Source organism: Mesoplodon mirus (genome assembly GCF_964341445.2).
Source record: "Mesoplodon mirus genome assembly, chromosome: 11".
Lineage (NCBI taxonomy): Eukaryota > Metazoa > Chordata > Mammalia > Artiodactyla > Ziphiidae > Mesoplodon > Mesoplodon mirus.
In genome coordinates this window covers 58,021,608-58,037,434 of record NC_138987.1, presented here as the reverse complement: position 1 = coordinate 58,037,434, position 15,827 = coordinate 58,021,608, and the positions used below count along the sequence as shown (strand labels likewise).

The 15,827-nt window shown below is 54.8% G+C and overlaps 1 protein-coding gene and 1 long non-coding RNA gene across 2 annotated transcripts in view; one reads left to right on the top strand and one right to left on the bottom strand.

The window, feature by feature from the left end:
- Positions 1-2,790, top strand: part of KRT80 (keratin 80) — a 21,162-nt gene extending 18,372 nt beyond the window's left edge. Inside the window, exons 5-9 of the mRNA XM_082636413.1 lie at positions 131-295; positions 781-906; positions 1,536-1,756; positions 2,254-2,309; positions 2,435-2,790. Of these exons, the coding sequence (XP_082492539.1) occupies positions 131-295; positions 781-906; positions 1,536-1,756; positions 2,254-2,309; positions 2,435-2,559 (693 nt within the window). The 3' untranslated portion in view covers positions 2,560-2,790. The remainder of the gene's footprint in view (positions 1-130; positions 296-780; positions 907-1,535; positions 1,757-2,253; positions 2,310-2,434) is intronic.
- Positions 253-15,827, bottom strand: LOC309812585. Its single transcript, XR_014295350.1, has 5 exons — positions 15,722-15,827; positions 8,213-8,347; positions 5,429-5,525; positions 853-927; positions 253-392 (listed from the first exon to the last, which is right to left on the bottom strand). It is a non-coding gene; the product is annotated as an uncharacterized lncRNA (long non-coding RNA).

Below are 15,827 nucleotides of genomic sequence, written 5' to 3'. Positions count from 1 at the left end.
TCTCCGGGGAGACAGGGAGGAGCCCGCCCTCCCCTCGTCCCGGGGGATGAAGGCACAGTGGGGACTATGTCTGGCTGAGGGTCTGGTGCCCCCCTACCAGCCCTGAGCCCCCAAGTCTGTGCCCGGCCAGGAGCTGAAGGACTTGGCAGCCCAAGTGAAGGATGTGTCGGTGACCGTGGGTATGGACAGCCGCTGCCACATTGACCTGAGCGGCATCGTGGAGGAGGTGATGGCCCAGCATGACGCCGTCATGGCTCGCAGCCTGGAAGAGGCCAAGGCGTACTCCCAGAGCCAGGTACGGGGCTCACGAGCAGGCTGGGGAAAGGCAGCCAGGGCAGAACGGGCTGCAGCAGTGATGGCTGAGGCCGCCTGTAGCTCTGCGTGCTGAGACTCTGGGAGAGGGGAATGGGGAAACACAGTGGGGACGGAGCCCACAGCAGTGAGTTCACAGGCAGGAAGGAGAATGTGAGAGCCCAGCGCTGTGCCCGGCCCCAGGGGTGATGCGGACAGGGGGAAGCCCACAGTCTGCACTCTTCAGAGGCTCACGGTGGTGCTGCCAGCCAGCAATGCCAGGCCAGGTGTGGGCACGGCCCGTGGGGCTCAGTCTAGGGCAGCCAGGAGAGGCCATCCAGAGACGGATGTGGTGGGGGGAGGAGGGGGAGTGGTGGGCCACAGAGGAGGAGGTGCTGCCGGGGTGAGGAAGAAGAAGGGACCAGGGGCCAGGGTGCCGGGGGGACACAGTGAGTGGCCCCTCATTGCCGCCTCCCCCACGGCCTCCAGCTGGAAGAGCGGGCTGCCTGCTCAGCCGAGTCTGAGAACAGCCTCCAGAGAAGCCGCGGCGAGATCGCTGACCTCAAAGTGCGCATCCAGAAGCTCCGATCCCAGATCCTCTCCATCAAGAGCCACGTGAGCGTCTGAAGTACCCACCTGGGGGTGGAGCAGGGAGGAGCGTGGGACACACACTCTCGCCCACTCTCACACATGCACACACACTCACACATGCTGAGTCCAAGCAAGCCCTGGCTGAGTGACCCTGGGCAAGTCACTTAGCATCCCTGGGCCACGGTTTCCTCATCTGTCCTCCTAAGATGGCTCTGCAGATCCCGTCAGCCTTGCAGGTAGAAGTGCTCTGTAAACTGGCCGGGGCTGTTGGCACGCTGGAGGGCCCCGCCACAGACACCCAGAGCCCACCGCCTCCCTCCAGGCCTCCCACCAACTACACGGAGAGAAGGGAGGGGAGGCCTAAGCCCCAGCTTCCGGCCAGAGAAGTGCCATCCTTTAAGGACAGTTGAGACAGGCTCCTCTGGGGGCCTATTGTACTTCCTCCTTTGGTGGCCTTGGGAAAGTGTCTCCTTAGGTCTAACTGAATGCCCTCTTGCTGCAAGGCGACCCACTACCATGCTCAGGAATGCCGTGCTGGGTCCTCCCTCCCCATGCACACCCCCACCAAGGACAGAGGTGGGCTCCTGGCCCTGGCCTGATCTCTCTCTCCCACCTTGCTCACTGACCCCTTCCCTCTGTCCTCCTGGCTGCAGTGCCTGAAACTGGAGGAGAACATCAAGGCAGCCGAGAACCAGGGTGAGCTGGCCTTCCAGGATGCCAGGGCTAAGCTGGCCCAGCTGGAGGACGCCCTGCAGCAGGCCAAGAAGGACATGGCGCAGCAGCTGCGCGATTACCAGGAGCTGATGAATACCAAGCTGGCCCTGGACGTGGAGATCGCCACCTACCGCAAGCTGGTGGAGGGCGAGGAGAGCCGGTGAGGAGCTGGGCCAGTGGGGTGGGGCTGGGAGCTGGGGGAGGACTGGAGGACCAGCCCCACAGAAGGCCAGCCCTCTCCGCCCCCCTCCCCGCCCGCAGCATGATTCTATGAGCCTGGCAGGCCTGGATTCATGTCCTGGCTCAGCCACTTAAACAAACTGGTACCTCGGTCCAGTTCATTAAATTCTCAGCTTTCCCATCTGGAAAATGGGCCGATCATAAGCATGGCTCGCCTGTGGTGCGGAGGATGAATACGATCCTGCATGCAATGCCTGTCACAAATTAGTGCTCAGTAAATGACAGCCATTCATGCAGGGGAAAGGGGACAGAGCCCAGAGAGGACAAGCTGGCTGGCCAGGGTCACACAAAAGGGCAGCCCAGAGCTGGGAGTGACAGCCAAGAATTGCCCTTCACATGCCAGTCCCCAGGCCCCCAATCCCAGGGGAGCTTAAGCCACAGGCTCCCTTCACATCCCACCATTTCCTCCTTCCCCAGGATGGACTTGCCCTCAGCCACTGTGATCAGCTCCATGCAGTCCAGACCTAGAACTGGTGAGCCCGCTTGCCCCAAGAACCCATGGTGGGAGGTGGACAGTGGGGGGATCATGGCCCTAAAGCCATCATATTAAATGGCTCCGAAACCTCCAGCCCGTACCCTGCCCTTATGTTCCCTGTAGCTGCCTCCAAGTATGGCCTCTCGAGAGCCCCCTCCCGGAAAAAGAAAAACAGGGAAGACCTCATGATCAAAATCACCGAAACCTCAGAAGACTTCCTCTCGCAGGAGTCAGAGCTCTCACAGTAAGGCTGCTGTCCAGACCCCAGGAGCCCCACGTCATTCCCCTGTAGCAGGAAGAATATAAGCTAGACTCAAGAAAGCAGCTTGGAGCCTCTAGCTTGGGAAGGAAGGCAAACCTGACCCTGAACTAAGAAGAGGAGGGTTGGAAACAGTGACTGCTTTTCTGTGGGTTGCCAGGGATCCGACAGGACGGTCACCAGCTATTCAAAGTCACTGGGCTCCACATCAGTATCTCACAGTCCCACCCTTCCAACCTCTGGCCAGAGGTTTTCCTGACTGGGTAAACTGGAATTGGGGGTCTGTTTTGCCTGCATCTCCTCACTCCTCTGAGTCTCCTCCCCCGACAGAGGGCTCTGAACCAAGGTCCCTTTGACCCTTTGCCCAGCCCTTTCCCTAAGCTCACATCTCAAGTCTTGCCTTGCCTCTGCCTCAGAACCGAGGCGATGCCCTTGTTCCCCCAGCCCTGGCCAGCCACGGACCAGGGGCTGACGGGACTGCCTGGGCACCCTCTGTATCTGGAGTTCCTGGGGAGGCTGGGTGCTGAGGACCCCTGGCTTTCCTGCACCACCTGGGCTCCCCAGAGACCTAGTATTAGGAAGGGAGGAGAGGAGGCTCCCTGGGTGTTTGGGACCTGAGCCCGGAACTCTGAGATCAGCGCAGACACCTGTGCCCCTTCCCTCCTCCTGTGGGTCCCTCCCAGCAGGTCACCGTCAGACGTGGACAGGTTGCCCAGCCAGCTCCCAAGCCCCTTCTCTAGAAGCCATTCTTGCCATGACAAACTCCCTGGCGGGGAAGTGGGAAGCGGGGAGGCCACATGGCATCCGGAGATCAGGCAGGAGAACTGGACCCTCCTTTCTCCTCCCTGCCATCCTGGGGTTCACCACCTTGCCTGGGATCTGAGCTCTCTGCTTCCCACCCAGGTGTTCCCCAGCCTGAAACCTGGCTTGGGTGCACCAGGCCCTTGAGACCCCTAGCCCCGCACCCCTGCCATGAAACCCCAGGCCCATTTCCCATGAATCCCACTCCTGGGCGTCTCTGTTCTCTCCATGGGGCCAAGCAGCCTGGCCCTCCCCTCCTCTGCACCCACAACTGTGGCTTAGAGCTCCTTCCCTTCTTCCCCCTCCGAGCCTCCTCCCTCCATGCCCGCCCCCCTGCCGTGGGGTGGGAGGGTAGGTGGGTCATGAAGAAGGCACTGTCCACTTGGGTCTGGGAGCTGCTGAGCCCTTGAGGTCGGGCGGGAGGGCCCCAATAACAACCAAAGAGAAATTCTGCAGCGATCCAACAAGAAGATTTGGGGCTGGGAGGAACGCTCCTCTTTCCTCCTCTTGGCTCTCACCTTGCAGGGGGATCCTGGCAGCTCCAGACTGCCACTCCATAAGCCACCTTCTCTCCTTCCCTACCTGCCCCTTGCCTCACCTCCTCTTCTAGCCCCAGTTTTGATTCATTCATCTTGTTTTCCAGGAGAGGGTGGCCCAAGGCTCTGGCCCCCTCCTAGGTCTCAGGGTCCTCTAGGCCTGTGGGGGGCACTGAAGGGCTACTGACTCTCGGGCTCAAGGGAACTCAGACATATACTCATCCCTCAAGTCCCAAAAGGGTGCTGATTGCTGCTTTTTCTCCACCTATTTATTGGTTTCCAAGGGAGCAAATCCTCAGTGGGGATACAAAATATAAAAAGTATATATATATTATTTTTTCATAACTTATGTGTCTTTTAACTTATTGCTTCTCTTCCTGTTTCTGCATAATCAGTGCTATGTATTATACTATCTGGAGAGACAACACATACCCCAGCCACCCCACCTGACTGGCTGACTATCTTGGGGCAATGCCCCCTTCTCCCCACCAAGGGATGAATAAAGTGCTGAGATTTGTCCACGGATAAAGCTGCGTGTCTGTTTTTATCTCCCCTCTCAGGATTGGTCAGTCACTGGTCAATCAAGTTGACCACAGGACTTTGGAAATTCTCCAGTTATGGGGAAAGGAGTCCAGGGACCTAGTTATACCTTCAAATCAATGCAACTTGGACAAAAAAAGTTCTCCTGCCCTACCATCCTACAAGGAGGCTGTACCGGTGTGACCTATGTTCCCAGCGCCTCCCGATATGCCCAGGCACCACGTGACCACCTCCGCGAGCACAGGCACGGGGGATTCCCTATGTGGAGGCGGTTCCCCCTCAAGCACTTCCGTCTGATTGTGCTGGTTGGCACAGCCCAGAATATTTTCTGATAGGTACAGGCCTAATCCTGCCCAATCAAATTCTAGATCAACAAACAAGGATTGAGGGCCTTATCCAAGCCCAGCCCTGTGGTAAGACACCTACGAGCATTCCCCACCCCGCCATCTCGAGAAGCTCACTATCAGGTCAAGAGAGGAGCTATCTGCTCAAGGTAGCCCGCTGAACTTCCTCTCCAAGTGAAGAAGGCAAGGGAGGGCTTCCCTGGTGGCGCAGTGGTTGAGAGTCCGCCTGCCGATGCAGGGGACACAGGTTCGTGCCCTGGTCCAGGAAGATCCCACATGCTGCGGAGCGGCTGGGCCCGTGAGCCATGGCCGCTGAGCCTGCGTGTCCGGAGCCTGCGTGTCCGGAGCCTGCGTGTCCGGAGCCTGTGCTCCGCAACGGGAGAGGCCACAACAGTGAGAGGCCCATGTACCGCAAAAAAAAAAAAAAAAAAAAAAGAAGGCAGGGGAGAGGGGCTTGTTCAAGGAACCCGGGGATCAGAACAGGAAGAAGAGATGTCTCAAAGACAGGAATCTTGGGGGTGAAGAAGAGGGGCCTTTGAAGCATTCGTGTCCTGGCTCACCCACTCACTGGAATGAGACCTCAAACAGAGCCTCACTTTTCCCATCTGTAAAATGAGCATACAGCTTCCCTACTTACCTAAAATGGTGTTTGGGGATCTGACAAGATGGCTGACGGCTGGGTTCACTCCTACCAGGAATAGCACGTCTTGCTTGAGCACTCCGAACTGTAACAGCTCAACAAAGGTAAAGGATTATCAGTGATGTCGTTACTGTTATTACAGCAGTTGTTACGGATTAAAGACAACCCACCAGTCGAGAGATTAAAATCAGGCCAATAGGCCTGAGGCTGGCTCTCTCAGGGCACAGCACAGCCATGCCCCTGGGAGGGAAGACTAGAGACTTCCATTCAGGGTTTATCCATTCTCCTGAGGCCCCTGAGGGATGGGCTCCGCTCTCAAAGCTCAGAAGAGATGGTGGATAAACCCCATTCCTATTCAGGAAGGGCCTGGGAACTGAGACCAGCTCTCCTACTTACATCATCCTTGTTTTCTATTGTATTAAGTTTTGAATTACTACTTATCTTTGTTTTCTATTCTGTTAATTTCTGAATTATGAATTTCTGAATACTAATTTGAATTTCTGAAACTGAATTCATAATATCTATAACATAAAAAATAACCTATTCGTTATTTCCTTTCTTCTACTTTCTTTGAATTTATTATTTTTATCAGTTTTTGACTTGTTGAGTTGAATCTTTAGTTTTCCATCTTTCTTCTTGTTCAATATAAGATTGTCTAAAGACCATAAATTTCCTTTTATGTACTATTTTGACTGCTTCATATTAGCATTTTTTATTAGCATTTAGTTAAAATGATTTTATTCTTTGACTCATAAGCTGTTTAGAAAGCTCCCCACACAAGGGTCACGTATTTCACATTTACTGAGCACATACTTGGTCTGTGCCTAGCCCTGCTCTGGATGCTTAGAGAGACATTAAATCCAGCCAGCATTTATCTCTGTATCCTGGCCTCCCTAATCCTCTACTTCAGCCATGCTTCCATTGCCTACTTTTGTGCCTTTTATCCTCTAAACTCCTTGTGGGCAGGGATTGCACCCCATTACGTCCCCAGGGCCTTGCACAGTGCCTGACCCATAGCAGGTTTTCAATAAAAGTAAAATTAATGAAAGAATGAATGAATGATGTACCTCCCCAACTGATGTCTCCTAGCCTAAAAGTCCCATGAAGGGAAGGGCGTATCTCCTCAACCTTTGTGTCCCTGGTGCTAATGGCAAGTTGAGGGAGTACAGTTAGTGCACAAAGACAGAGAGAGAAGGGAGAGGGGGAGTGCAGAGAGGGAGGGAGGGGCGGAGGGAAGGGAAATAATGACTTCCCTACCCAAACAAGGACACTCACCTGCCCCTCTCCTGCCAGCGGAGGATCCTGACTAGTTGCCGGGAAGGCTGGAGTCTGATTCCCCCTCCTCGTGCAAGCTCCCTCTTTCCTCCTCCTTCCCACTCCTGGCCTCCGGAGTGATTCAGTGAACACCTAGCCAAGGGCACAACCCCTGCCCTGAGTACAGCAACAAAAATAAGCCCCTACCTGGGCTTGGTGCTTTCTTCCCCTTTGTCTCTGGTCCTCCCAACTACCTGTGAGATGGGCTGGACAGGTATCATTAGCAGAGGCCCAGAGAGGCCTAGCACTGTCACTTTGGTCACCCAGCAGATAAGAGGCAGCAATGTTGGTTCCCTGGAACCATTTTTCACCTGTAGACTACCTGCCACAGGGACAGTAAACTGGCCAAGCCCGAGAGTTGGTGAAGTGCAGACTGAAGGTCCCCACTTTCAAAAACAAAGGGTGCTGGGGCTGAGTAGGTACCCAACAGCTGGTGCCCAGCCTGAGCCCCCAGACACAGTGTGGAAGATCAGGGCTCAGGGGTCTTGGGCCAAGACTAAGTCAGTGCCCTGGTAGTTCCAGAGAAATCTTCCTCTAAGGGGCTCCTGGGGCCAGGGCCCAAGGCGGGCCCTGTGTGCTGGGAGCTGACCACACAACCTCCCTTCCTGCCTCTTCTGGTCTATGTAGGCCTGAGGAAAAACAGCTGGAGGGGAGGCAGTCCCTGTGTTTGGGAAGCTCCAGAGGCTGATGGGGGAAAACAGAAACAGAGAGACAGAACCAGAGATACCTGGGCAGAGCTCAAGACCTCAGCACTGGGGCCTGCAGAGCAGCTGGGGGACTTAGTCAAAGAGGGCTTCCTGGAGGAGGGGAGGGAGGCGGCTTGGGAGGAAGGGTTGTCTGGTCTGGCAACGAAGAAGGCAGTGGGAATGGCCTGGGGGCGGGAGTGGAGCAGAATGCTCAGCCTCCGGCCTGGGCAGAGAGCAGGCTGCAAGTACCAGGCTGAGCAGAGGAATGAGGAAAACTATGGGGGCACGGGTCATAATGTGGGGTAACCCCTGAAACCCCCACCAGGAGATAAGCCAACAGAGGCAGGCACTGTGCCTTATTCAACTGTGTGTCCCAGTGCCTAGAAGGGTGCCAAGCACACAGTCAGCGCTTACTAAATGCTGAATAAATGAATGACGGCATGAACGGCAGGTGACTGCAGCTACGGAGGGACGCAAGATTTACTCGTGAAGGACTTTCTGAGCACCTGCTATGTGCTGTGCCCTGTGCTAGGTACAGCAGGGAGGAATGGGGTAAAATGGGGTCCTTGTCCTCGAGGGGCTTCTGGCCAGGATCCAACTCATGGTCCCCTGTCATGGGGAACCCTCTGTTGTGGCCGACCACGTGACTGATCCCCGTGGGACCTTGGGCAACTGCTGGAGTTGTTTCTTCATCTGCAAAATACAGTAGATGAGTGCTCCTGCGGACCTCTCAGGGTCAGCACCTTGACGGTCCCCTTCTGCTCATCCCCTGCATACTCACCTCAGTCCCCTGGGCAACACGCCCTCCTTGGAAGCAGCAGTCAGAGGAATTGAGAAGTGGCCAGCAGAGCAAATCCTGGTTCCCGCTGTGTGGTCTTGGGCAAGCTCTGGGAGACAGAGTACCTGTCTCGTAGGTCTGGTGTGAAGTTTTAAAGAGATGGCGCATGACAAAAAGAACTTAGCGCTGTGCCTGGCACATGCTAAAAGCTTAAAAATAACAATAATAGCAAATATGCTAACTGTGGGAGCCTTTCCCCTTAGCCCAATGGAGTTGGAACTTGGCCAGGAGTGGTCAGGCAAGATCTGCCCAGCCTCACTCGCATCTCCCTCCCCCCAACACCGCAAGGAGAGGCCAGGGGCTCAGAGATCAGTTGGGGGGCGGCTGAGGATTAGAGAAGGGAAGGGAAGGGAAGAGGCCCAACCGTCCCGTTCCGGAAGAAGCTGACCGCCCACATTCCGCTAGGGAAGGGTCAGCGCCCTCCCGACTTGCGCGCACCTCGGCAACCACTGCCCTCTGCCGGCCGCGGCGAGACCAGCACGTCTTAGGAGCCTGAGCCTGCAGAGGCTTCCGCTCTGGGGAGCGGGGTGAGGCGGGAAGCAGGGAGGGGGTATGCGTTTCCCAGCGCTGAATCCATAACCCAGATCCCCGCACAATTAGCGCAAATCTCAGGCCTCAATGCTCAGAGGCTCCCGGGGCTGAGCCCTCAGAGCTGGGGCCACAGACTAAGCCATTTCCTCTCCCCATCACCACGCCCCCAATCATCGCCCGCCCGCAGGGGCAGGCTCTGCACCTTCCACCGAGAGAGCTGCCCCAGTCCACAGGCCTCAGAGACCCTGACCCCACCTGGAATACTCAGCCCCCGGGTGTGGCTCCTTCTCATCACCTCCAAACATCACCTCCTCAGAGAGACCTGCCCATCTAAAAGAGCCCTCACCCCCACTACCTGCACACTACTTTTTATTTTCTATTTCATTATTACCCTGTCCTGTGTTCTTCATAGCACTTAGCACAACCTGCTTTGTCTGTTGATTTTCCCTTCTTTAATGTATCAGCTGGGATCTGGTCAGGAAAAGAGAAACCAGGCTAGGCATTTCAAACAGAGAGGATTCAACGCAAGGAAATGAAAGTGTGGTTATTGAAGGTATAAAGAACAAAACAGGAAAGCAGAGGTATTCTAGAGATTAGTAAACACTGAGGCAACATCATCCCTAGGGCTGAAAAGGTGGCCTCACCCAAACCCAGGAGTCCCCAGGGGGCTGGTTCTTGCACATGGGGCAGGGAATGGATGGGTAAAACATTTTCCTTCTACTGGGAACAGTTGGGACTTAAAGACCGGGTGATTACTCTGACGAGGTGGCCAAGGCCCATGTGGGCTTCCAGAAGGTGTACTGCACGTACGTCCTGGTGGAGAATGTGTAACCCCTGCAAACCCCCTGCTGGAACCCTCTGCTCAGAAACACAAACATCTCCCAAAAATAAACAAGTGAGACTACACCAAACTAAAAAGTTTCTGCACAGCAAAGGAAACCATCAACAAAATGAAAAGGCAACCTACGGAATGGGAGAAAATATTTGCAAGTCATATCTTTGTTAAGGGGTTAATATCTAAACTATGTAAAGAACTCATATAACTCAATAGCAAATAACAATAATAACTAATAATGACCTACTGTATAGCACAGGGAACTCTACTCAATACTCTGTAAAGGCCTGTAAGGGAAAAGAACCTAAAAAAGCGTGGATATATGTATACGTCTAACAATTGTAAATCAACTATACCCCAATAAAATGTTTTAAAACTAGCAAATAACAATCATCATCATCCAATTTAAAAGTGAGCAGAGGAACTGAATAGACATTTTTCCAAAGAAGATATATAGACGGCCAACAGGCACATGAAAAGATGCTCAACATCACTCATCATCACGGAAATGCAAATCAAAACCACAATGCGATATCATCTCACACCTGTCTGAATGGCTATCATCAGAAAGACAAGAGGTAACAAGCGTCGGTGAGGATGTGGAGAAAAGGGAAACTTGTACACCGCTGGTGGGAATGTAAATTGGTGCAGTCATAACTGGTGTGAATTGGTGGAAAACAGTAAGGAGGTTCCTCCAAAAGTTAAAAATAGAACTACCATATGATCCACTTCTGGCTATTTATCTGAAGGAAACAAAATCACTATCTTGAAGAGATATCTGCAGTCCCATCTTTATTGCAGCCAAGATATGGAAATAACCTAAGTATCCAACTACGGATGCATGGATAAAGTTGTGGTATATACACTACTCAGCCATAAAAAGAAGGAAATCTTGCCATCTGCGACGACATGGATGGACCTTGAGGATATTATGCTAAGTGAAAGAAGTCAGACAGAGAAAGGCAAATACTGTATGATCTCACTTACATGAGGAATCCAAGAAAAGCAGACTTACAGAAACAGAGAACAGATTGGTGGTTGTTAGAGATGGGGCGGGTAGTTGAGGAAAAAGGAAAGAGAGTAAGAAGAAAGAGAGAAAGAAAGAAAGAAAGAAAGAAAGAGAAAGGGAGAGAGAGAGAGAGAGAGAGAGAAAGAAAGGGGAAAAGAAAGGGAGGAAGTGGGGAGGAATGAGAGAGAGAGAAGCAACACCTCCCCCACTTTGATTGGTATATTTTTGTACGATAATAATTTTTTTCAAAGGGAGAAACCTGCCTCTCCCTATCTCAACTAAGGCACAAAAGTTTGGTGGATATTACCGTAGCCACTCAACTTCTGTCCCAAAGAGAGCAAGAAAGAACCAGAACATTCCTGCCGCCTCCTCCTCCCCGCCCCCAGTTCTCCAGCCCTTGACAGGTTTACGGCAGCTGTGGCTCAGCTGAGGCCTAAAAGTCAGGGACGCCCCTGTCATCAGCCCCCATCACCAAGGGATGCATGCCACTCAGAGCCAGCACTCAGCACTCACTTGACAAATATTTAATGATGCCTACAGTGTACCAGGCATGTTTCAGGCTCTAGGGAGAGAGCATGAACAAATCTGCCCAAACCCCTGCTCACATGGAGTTTACATTCTCATGGGGAGAGACAGATAAGAAAGAAATGTGTTATAAAAGATATAGTTGGCCAGATAGCAATAATAAATGGTATGGAGAAAAATTAAGTGGCAGTGTGCCTAGGGAATATTGGGGGGGGGCGGTCACAGGAGGTCAGGGAAAGCCTCACTGAGAAGGAGACATTTCGTCAAAGCCCAGACAGGGGTGAAGCAGAGAGCCACATGGATGCTTGGGGAAGAGCTCTCTAGCAGAGGAAGCAGCAAGGGCAAAGGCCCTGAGGCAGGACCCTGCCTGGCATGTTTGAGGACCTGCAAGGAGGCCAGTGTAGCAGCAGCAGTGGAGGGACAAGGGGGAGAATGGGAGGGGACTGGTCAAGCTGGGGGCCAGGCTGTGCCCGGCCTCATGGGCATTACTGGACTCCAGCTTCAACTGAGTGAGACAGAGTGTTTGGGATGGAGAGTCAGATCTTGACTTCTGTGGTAAGAGGCAGAGGACCAGAGCAGAACAGTTAAATCTGGAATGTTCCCAGCCCAATATTTGACAAGAAATAAAAGAGAGAAAGAGCCTTCTCTGCCAGCCTTTCTTTTACCCCGTCATTTCCATTTTGGAGAATCAAAGGACAAGCCGTAGGACACCTGCCCCCATTAGAACCTAAGCTCCTGGAGGCAGGTGTCACCTTGTGTGACGCGCTCATCACCGCACGCAGAGGGTCTCACAAAAAGGCCTGGCATTCAGCGGGTGCTCATTAAAGATCTGGGGAAGAAATGTGCAGACATACCGTGAGGGAACCTCTAGAAACTTGTAATAGGCTCCACGACCAAGGTGTGTGTCAAGGATGGTGCTGGGCACCTAGCAGACATAGCCCCCTTTTCAGGAGAGCTTGAGTGCCTTGCCCAGGGTCACCCCGAGGCCGAACGGGAATCAAACGGCAAATCTGTCTGACTGCAGGGCCCTCGCCCCCTTCTCACTGCCACAGAGGCCAGTGGGTCACGCCCAGTTCCCTCTGGCTCGCCCAAGGCCTTCAAACACCAGCCCAGAAGGCTCCAGAGGGAGAGGGGACGTCCCTTTGCCTGTCCCTCTGAGGGTCTGTGAGTCTATGGGTAGGGGGGGTGGGAGCCTGACCCTCCGTGGAGAAGGTGTATTTCTGTCCCACTGGGAATCTGGCCTTCCTGGCGCAAGGTCGGTCCTCCGGATCCCACCACCACCCGCCCTGCTGGTGGGACTGTGCCTGTGTTTCACCCCCCGCCCGGCCGGTTCCCATCCCGGCGGACCTGCCTCGCATCTCCATCCGCGGGCCCCGAGCGCCCCCAGCCGACCGCTGCTCCGCCTGCACGTCCACGGCCAGCAGGAGCCCGAGGGCGCCGGTGCAAAGGGGCGGTGCAATGGGAAGTTCCCCGACACCCAGGAACCACAGGGGAGTCCCATCTTGGATTGAGGGGGCATTGCCTGCCACACACAGTAAGGGGACAGGGCACAGACCTCACAGATGTATCCTCCCGGCCCTGGGACTCTCCTGCAGGCTCCCTGGAGCATTTTCCGGGGTACTGGGGGTCTGAGCCTTGAGAGAGGTGGGTAGAGAACGCCAGGGGGGAGGGGCAGGACCGGGGCTCCCGGGGCCAGACCACAGTGGGTCCTCTGCCCCTGCCTGGGACTGAAGAAAACCCAGGCTGATCCCCACCCCCAGCCTTAATCCCTCTTATCCCCTGCGTCTTCCTCTTGTCCAACCCCTTGCCAATCATATCCCTCCCCAAAATGGCTTTCCTCCTAAATCCTCAGAAGTCCCAGTGCCATCACAAGGCCAGCGCACATCCCATCTTGGCACTGAGTCAGGAGCTTGAGAAGGGGACGGAAGGTGGGTGAGCAGGAGGGCAAGGTCAGCCTTTGGAGAGGACGACATATGCACAGGCTCAGAGCTGTGTGCAGATGTGAACGCATGTACACAGCATGTGCATGTGTGCACTCAAGTGCTGTATATGTGAACACATATGCACAGATATGCCCATGGGTACATATGTGAGTCACATGCTCACACACGAGCATTGCATGCACACCTCCACGCCTGGGCACAGGTATCCACACCTACTAGCAGGCGTCCTTAGATAAACACAGGTCTGCCATCAAAGCCCACATCTGCACACTTGGGTATACACACACCCCTCAGTCGATACTCATGTGCACACACGTCTACACATGCCTGGAGGAGAACTAGACTCTGGAAACAGAAAGACCTCAGTTTGAACTGTGGCTTGGCTTTACCACTCTCTTGCTCCGTGATCTTTTGTGTGTGCAGCTTTTCAAAGCCTCAGTATCTCTGCCCATAAAGTGGGTAATAAGGGTGTCTATCGGGTTGTAAGGGTTAAAGGAGCAAATGAATGGATCAGGCCCGACACGCAGTAAGCGCTCAGCAGTGGCAGCAGACAGACCCCCATCCTCAGGCCTGCGTGTGACAGTGACTATAGCGTAACCAGAAGGGTTCCCATCTAGGGATTGAGGCAAGGAGGCCCCCAGCACAGGCACACACATGTGCACACACGCCGGGGCTGCTCTGTGTTCCTGCTGTTTGTGCAGGCTGCTTAGCTACAAGCTGTGCTGAGGAGCGCATGGGCCCACACGGGAGCCTGGCCCTCCCACCCCAGCCTGTTGGGACAGGGCCTGCCCAGGATTCATTCCTGCATTCCTGCTGCCTTCCCTCTTCCTCTTGGCCACAGACAGTTGGGGTACAAAATGGAGGATTTAGGGAGCCACTCACCCTCCAATCCACCATAGGCTTTGCCCTGCCCACAGTGAGTTAGGGGTGCTGCAGGGGCCCTCCCTGACACAGAGGGAGCCTGGGGTCCTCCTTGGGGCTCTCCAGCTTGCCTGACACCCCATCTCCATCTCCTCACAAGCTCAAGGCTGCTGAGACTACACCCCTGGTGGGGTGAGAGGTGGCAGGCCCTGCCCCCCCCAACACACACATGCCCCCACCATGGCCTCCTGGGAAAAGGAAGCTGGCCAGTATCCCTGTGAGCTCCTTTCCCAAGGACTCTAAGTCCCCTCACAAAACCCTGCCCCCCAGGCCACTCCCATGGCCACCCTAGTGCCCTGGGCCGGTAGAGAAAGGAGCTCCCTAACCTGGGTCCAGAGCACAGAACAAGCTGGGCTCATAGGCTGGCTCTGAAGACCACACAGCAGGTCACCCCTTGAAAGTGTGCCTTTCCATAGCCAAGCCCCCAAACTATCAGGCCCCAAAAGGATGACTGGGATTCTTCCCCTTGCCTGTCTTCACCCCCAGGTGGGCAGGGAGCACCTGGCAGGAACGGCTGCCATACTTCATACAGTGACAGTGGCATACGTACCGCCATACTGCAGACAGTAAGAGCCCCTTTCTTTGGTAAACGGGCCCAAGATAGCGGGTGCAACCCACCCAGGCCCTTCCCCTTCCAGGTCCCTTCAGAACAGGTCAGGGCCACCTCACACCTCAGGTGTAGGGTTGTATGACAGTAACACAGGCATCCCAGGGGTGACACCCAGCCACAGAAGTGTAGCCAACCACATATTTTACAGATGGAGAGACTGAGGCCCAGAGAGAGGAAGGGCCTTGCTCTAGGCCCGCAGTGGAGCTGGGCCTCCTGACCCCTTGCCACCCTCTTTGGAGAGGGTCAGGGCTCTAGCAAATCTCCCACTCAGAGCTTTGCTCTGTGTCCTGGGACTGCCTAACTGGTCGTGTAGAAAGGGAAAGAGGGGATGCACACCCCAAATCAGCTGATATTCTATTGGGAGGAGGAGCAGGCTTCAGGAGGCTTCTTCCCAGGGCCTAGCCTTAGGGCTGACAGGAGTATCAGTGCCCAGACAGGGTCCCTTCTGGAACTCCAGGGGCCTAGAGCATGCCAGAATGAAGGGGTCACTGGTGTGACCACAAACAGGCCTGGGTTTGGAAAGGGGGACCCTGAACATATTCTGAGACCCATACCCTCTCCACCACTGCGGCCTTGCAGTTGTAAACCCCAAAAAATGTGGAGATAAGAAAACGGAAAAAGAGCACTGGACTGGGAATTAGGGGCTCTGGGTCTGGTCCTGTTTCTGTCACTAACTCATGGGGGGAAGTTGAGCCTCAGTTTACCCATCTGTCAACTGGCGAGGGGATTTGTGCTCTCCCTGCTTCCACCACCCCACACTGCCAGAGCCTGCCCCTCTGCGATGGGATGGGGTGCAAGGGACCATGAGGCCCCTCCCTGAGGAGTCTTGCCCTGGAGGAGCTGCCAGTCTGACTGGGGAGGTGGGCAGGGACGTTCTTTAGCACTGTCCCGGGCCACTGTCCATGAGCCTCTCCTATGGGTCAGCACTCACGACAGTACTGGGAGGTAGGGTCATCACTCTCTTTTACAGATGAGCAAACTGAGCCCAGAGCCGGGACTCCAGCACAGCTCTGGCTGCCTCCAGCAGGACAAGGGGGAGGCCACCGGAGAGGGGTGGCCCAGGGCCCTAGCCACCTACCATCAGAGCAGGTGTGTCATGCCGCTGCGGGCAGGGGGTGCCCTGGGCCCGGAAACTCAGGAACTCGGGATCTGTGTCTCCCTCACCGTTCCGCGCCCACCCCCAC